Source organism: Kryptolebias marmoratus, linkage group LG13, assembly GCF_001649575.2.
Source record: "Kryptolebias marmoratus isolate JLee-2015 linkage group LG13, ASM164957v2, whole genome shotgun sequence".
In the NCBI taxonomy this organism is placed as follows: domain Eukaryota; kingdom Metazoa; phylum Chordata; class Actinopteri; order Cyprinodontiformes; family Rivulidae; genus Kryptolebias; species Kryptolebias marmoratus.
Genome location: NC_051442.1, coordinates 26,535,729 through 26,541,982, shown reverse-complemented (window position 1 = coordinate 26,541,982; position 6,254 = coordinate 26,535,729). Strand labels below are relative to the sequence as shown.

At 37.9% G+C, this 6,254-nt stretch overlaps 1 protein-coding gene across 2 annotated transcripts in view; it reads left to right on the top strand.

Moving 5' to 3' along the window:
* The window catches only part of dscama (Down syndrome cell adhesion molecule a), a 189,155-nt gene that overhangs the window by 170,030 nt on the left and 12,871 nt on the right, over window positions 1–6,254 (top strand). For both annotated transcript variants that reach the window (XM_017436414.3, XM_017436415.3), the window contains exons 19-25: window positions 1,677–1,832; window positions 2,223–2,356; window positions 4,214–4,367; window positions 5,027–5,144; window positions 5,259–5,422; window positions 5,597–5,695; window positions 5,768–5,956. In XM_017436414.3, the coding sequence (XP_017291903.1) occupies window positions 1,677–1,832; window positions 2,223–2,356; window positions 4,214–4,367; window positions 5,027–5,144; window positions 5,259–5,422; window positions 5,597–5,695; window positions 5,768–5,956 (1,014 nt within the window). The remainder of the gene's footprint in view (window positions 1–1,676; window positions 1,833–2,222; window positions 2,357–4,213; window positions 4,368–5,026; window positions 5,145–5,258; window positions 5,423–5,596; window positions 5,696–5,767; window positions 5,957–6,254) is intronic.

The following is a 6,254-nucleotide window of genomic DNA, read 5'->3' as shown; positions in this document are numbered from 1 at the left end:
TATATATATATATATATATATATATATATATATATATATATATATATATATATATATATATATACAAACATTCTGTTTATTAAATTCACCTGCCCCAAAACAAACAAATAAATATATATGAAAGAAAAACTAAAAAAAACAAAATTGCTACCAAATATACACTTCCATTCAGACTACATATATGCATATATACACATGTCAAAACACATTACTGGGGTGCTCAGTTCCCATTGATCTAATAAGCTGTATCTTTAAGACACAACAGAAAATAATTCCAGGTTATTTTAAATGATCTAGCCTTTCCAGCCAATTTTAGACTTATTTCTTTTTAACTTAAGAAAATAAAGTACTTCTCTAATCCAGTTTGTATATATAGGTGGAGCTGCAGATTTCCAATTTAACAGTAGTAGCCTTCTGGCCAGCAGAGTTGTACATTCAATTAAGTTCTTCTTAGCAAAAGATAGAGCAAATGAAGAAGGCCACACACCAATAGGGCAGTTAAAATATAAGGAGCAAAATTCATTTTTCACACAGTGGAGAGATTTGCTTTCGTACAGTGAAGTCGATGTAGAATCTTTCATTGCATGAAACTGTGCCTAGCACAGATTGAAAATCTGTGTACCCTCTTTTAAACCTCCCTCCAATCATCATCTGTCTCCTATGCAAATGTTAACATGATGGAAGGATTTGAAAGGTTCAAAATATTTAAATATATATAAGAAATGTTCCCTCTCATGGATGGGGAGGTTGCAGAAACATTTCAAATTCAGAAGGATAGAAAGAGCTGGAAATTCGGTCACTGAACAGATTTTGAACAAACCTTTAGAGCGTAGTCACGGCATGTATATATACAACTGATTTTCTTTTGTAGTTAACCCAAATCGAGTTCTCCACAGCCAGCTGACCTTAGAAGACACAAATATGGCTAAAACTCAAAGAATTCCTTTTACAGATATTATTCTAAAATTTGACGTGATGATAGCTGAGTATTGTCCCCAACACATTCTTCAAGCGCAACATATTTCACAAGATCTTTGCTTAAAACCTTTGTTTTAAAGGTTGGAGCCTACACAAAAATGGCTTTACCTCAGTGAGTTTTACATACATTAAGTTAAAATTTGGTTCTGCAGTAGCTGATGGTCATTCACAACTCATACTCCAACTACTAACAGAATATGTGAGATACTGCGAGATAGCACAATATCATGAGATATTGTCTCATAAGTTTATTTTTAATGGTTGACCAAAATGGCTAAAACTCCATCATGTCCCAGCATAAGATGATCTTAGTCTACAACTCTGGCATGAAAGGTGGTGGATGACGTGCATTTCTTCCAAGAATGCTTGACTTTTTATTTAAACTTTGTGACTGCATATGAAATCCTACTGAAAGTTGTGCTCTGACTAAAAGATTAGGAGGGGCTGGCTGGCTGGATGGCCTGCTGGATGGATGGATGGATGGATGGATGGATGGATGGATGGATGGATGGATGGATGGATGGATGGATGGACGAATAGATAAGGCCTTTGAACTGAGATGTTACTACTTCTAGTTTTTGATATCTGAATTTGGAGCTTACAGTTGGCAGATGTGTGGACCCTCAGACTGCCCTTGTTCACTTGATCAGGGCCACTCTATCATTTTCTTGTACTCTGGTCTCTCCTTTGTCTTTCAGAGCTTGGAGAGATTAGGAATGTAACAACTTCTAAGCCCTCTCTGGAACTGGATGGACTGGAAAAATACACCAACTACAGCATCCAGGTGCTGGCGTTTACCAGAGCTGGTGATGGCGTTCGCAGTGAACAGATTTATACCCGCACCAAGGAGGATGGTAGGAAAAAAAGACTTTTCACAAAAAAACAAACAATCAGACTGCTGATGTCAAGGCATGCTACTGTTCATATATAAGTACACATATATATAGAGAGAGATATAGATATCTCTCTCTATATATATATATAGTTACAATAAACCTCTGCACCTCTAGAGCGACATTTTTTTTTTGTATCCAAAATGAATCAAGGACTCAAAGAAACTGCAATATGTACTATATACATGGATGGATATATATATATATATATATATATATATGTGTGTGTGTGTGTGTGTGTACATGGGTGTATATAAATTTGTATGTGTATAGAAATTTCACAGTCTGTGGCTTGTGAATATTACAGCATAAATGTTTAAATTTTGAGACTAAATCACCTTGTGCTTTCAGTTCCTGGTCCTCCAGCTGGTGTAAAAGCAGCAGCTGCATCCAACTCAGTGGTATTTGTTTCTTGGCTTCCTCCTCTCAAAGTGAACGGCATAATCAGAAAATACACTGTTTTCTGCTCCAACCCACACCCTACGGTAATATACAGCAAAGGAAAACAAAACTAAATTGTTTTTATGGAAGTATTCATTTTAAAAATGAGGTATTTTTGTACCACTTGATTTGCAGTTTGCATTATAGGGTCTCACATTGGTTAAAATGCTACATACAGCTCCTTGAAAAAGTATTCATACAGCCTTAAACTTTTCAATAATTTGCCACATTATAGCCACAAATTTCAAAGTATTTTACAGGGGTTTTATGTGATCAATCAATACATAGTAGAATGTGATTGTGAAGCAGAAAGAAAATAATGCATAGTTTTCAAAAATTTTACAAAATATTTTACAAAACTATTATCTAAAAAGTATGATGTGTATTGTATTCAGCCCTCTTTACTTTCAATTCCTGAACTAAAACCCAGAGCAACCAACTACTTTCAGAAGTCTTCTAATTAGTAAATAGAGTTCACCTGTATGTAATTTAACCTCTAGCTGTTCTGTGAAGGCCTCAGAGGTTTGTTACAGAACATTAGTGATCAAACAACATAATGAAGACCAAGGAACATATTAGACAGGTCAGGGATAAAGTTGTTGAGAAGTTTAAAGCAGGGTTCAATTATAAAACAATATTCCAAGCTTTGAACATATCATGGAGCACTGCTCAGTCCATAATCTGAAAATGAAAAGAGTATGGCACAACTGCAAACCTACCAGGATATGGTCGCCCACCTAAACTGACAGACTGGCCAAGAAGAGCTCAGGTGGGACAATCTGTCCACAGGACAGCTGTCAGTTGTACACTCCACAAACCTGGCCTTTATGGAAGAGTGGTAAGAAGAAAGCTGATGTTGACAGAAAGCCATGTGAGGTTCTGTTTGTAGTTTGACATAAGCCGTGAATGAGACAAAGCAAATGTGTGGAAGAAAGTGCTCTGCTCAGATCAGACCAAAACTGAACCTTTTGGCCTAAATGCAAAACCCTGAACACACCATCACCACAGTGAAACATGGTGGTAGTGGCACCATGCTGTGGGGATGCTTTTCTTCAGTTGGGATAGAGAAACTGGTCAAAGTCATTAGTAAGATGGATGGAGTTAAATACAAGACAATTCTGAAGAAAACCTGTCAAAGGCTGCAGAGGAATTGAGACAGGACAACAACCCACCCTGCCAGAACTACAATGGTTCAGAATGGTTCATTTATGAGTTTGAATGGCCCAGTCAGAGTTCAGACATAAATCCAACTGAGAATCTGTGGGAAGACATGAAAACTACTGTTCATAGACAGTCTCCATCCAGTCTGACTGAGCTTGAGCTGATTTAAGAATGGGCAAAAATTTCAGTCTCCAGCTGTACAAAGCTGGTTGGGAAAAAACCTAAATGATATTCAGCTGGAATTGCTGATTCTACAAAATATTAGCTCAGGGAGGTTAAATACAAAATGCACACCACACTTTTCAGATTTTTATTTGTAAAAGGATTGGAAAATCATGTTAAATTTTTCTTCCACTTCACAGTTATGTGGTACTTTGTGTTGGATTATCACATAAAAACTCAATAAAATACTTTGAAGTTTTTGGTTGTGATGTGGAAAAGTTCAAAGGAGTATGAAAACTTTTTCAAAGCACTGCAAAAGCAGATGAAGCCGATTTAGTTTAAACCTAAACAGTAATGGAACTCTACACCACCTTTCACCTTTCATGTTTTGATTGCTCCTTTTGGGTTTGACTACTGCCAAACCTTGGATTTACAAATAGTATTTATTCCATGTTTAAACTTTTCATGGGATGTTTCAGGATTATGTACTAGTACAGTATATTCTGTTTGACTGACCCAAGATGGAAAGTGCTATTTGTAGCAGGTTGATAGTTGTAAACTTTCCTTTCTTTCTGTAGGTGAGTAGTGAATTTGAGGCAGCACCAGATGTGTTTTTTTACCGCATCCCGAACCTGAGCAGGAACCGACAGTACAGCATCTGGGTGGTGGCCGTCACTGCTGCAGGCCGTGGAAATGCCAGCGAGATCATCACTGTCAAACCCATGGCTGATGGTAGGTGGAGTTTCCCTGAGATCTTATTACATAATCCATGTCAGTGAAAGATCTTAAAGTATGATGGTAAATCCTTAGCTGTATGAAAGCCTAGAGTTACTTTGATCAGGTTCCATTCTTGAGTACATGTACAAAGTGCTTCATTGTAAAAAAACACAAGTAAAAGAATATCAATTGAACATACTAAAAAAAAAACAGTATTTGGTTTTGTCAATTGTTTATATCAGTGGTCTCCAATCCTGGAGCAATCAAAACAAGAATCCTGGTCCTCAAGGGCCACTATTCTGCATGTTTTACTTGTTTCCCTGCTCCAACACACCCTTGGTTTATATGATTAGTGAGGGCTGATAGGCAGATTGCATATGTTGATGGATCCACTTGAGTCAGCTGTCAGGGCCCAAAACGTTTATAAAAACATTCACATCCCAGTTGATCAGTGTCCTCTTGTACCTAAACCATTGCTCAGTTATAGACAAAAGCATCATTACTGAGTAACCATTGACCTTGGTTCAGAGAGCTGTAGGGTCAGAGAGTAAAAATTGAGATGTAAAACTCAAAAGTGTTTAAGAATTTATGCTAATCAGAGGATACTTAAGTGATTTTTCCAAAAAATGTTTCTGTCTATTTTAATGAATTACCATCCATGTTCATTCCTGCAGCTCCAGCTCGAATACTGACTTTCAACAGGACAGTAACAACTCCCTGGATGAGGGACATTGTGCTTCCTTGTAAAGCTGTTGGTGATCCATCCCCAAGCATCAAGTGGCTAAAAGACAAGTGAGTAATATACAAATAGACTACAAAGATGTTGTAATTTTTTGCAGATAAATATGTGTGAAGGCAACCTTTTTTGAAACTCAAAGGGTGATCATTAACACATCTGTGTTTCAGTAATGGAACTCCCGCACCAGTTGTGATTGACAGTCGGCGCAGTATGCATGGGAATGGCAGCCTTGTTATCCGCACAGTAAAAGCAGAGGATTCTGGGAACTACACTTGTGTGGCCAGTAACAACTTTGGTTTGGATAAAATTGTTCTCAATCTGCAGGTTCAAGGTGAGGGTTACTGTGTGGGAGAAAAGGCTGATGAATAACTGAATAACTGAGTCATTCATCTTTAATGCATGTTGTCCATCATACAGAAATCACATTTGGATTTTTTGTTTTTTTCTGACCTTAACTTTTGTTGTGCATGTCATTTGAGAATTCTGTCTGCTGTTTTTTTTCCAGTTCCACCAGACCAGCCTCGCCTTACCGTGACAAAGACAACCACAACCTCAATCACCCTCTCCTGGATCCCAGGAGACAATGGAGGCAGCTCCATACGAGGTCAGACAAAGTTCACTGTTTTTCTTTAACTGAATTTAACTAGGGGACTGACAAGCACTGTACTACCTCCAGGTTATATTCTGCAGTACTCAGAGGATAACAGCGAACAGTGGGGGAATTTTGCCATCAGTCCTAGTGAGCGTGCCTATCGGCTGGAAAACCTCAAATGTGGTACCTGGTATAAGTTCACCCTCACTGCCCAGAATGCAGTGGGTCCTGGACGTATCAGTGAGATCATCGAGGCAAAGACCCATGGGAAAGGTAAAAGCAAAGTTACCTTATTTTCTTTTCTTGTATAGTTCTTGGCTTGGTGTGTTTGGGTCTGTGCTCTCATCCCACAAATCGGTCTTGGTCATTGGCCAAGCTCTGAGTTTAATTCTGCTGGAGGTCTCTTTCGGGAAGTTTAGTGTCTCCTAAGCTGTCCATGCAAGCTTCGGATGGGGCATTGAACTAATGCTGAGATTGAATATATGGAACTGAAAGGGTTTTGAAGCCAAAATCAGTTGAAAGAAAATCAAAAAATTAGCTTATTGTAAGATTTTCAAAAAAAAAAAAAAAA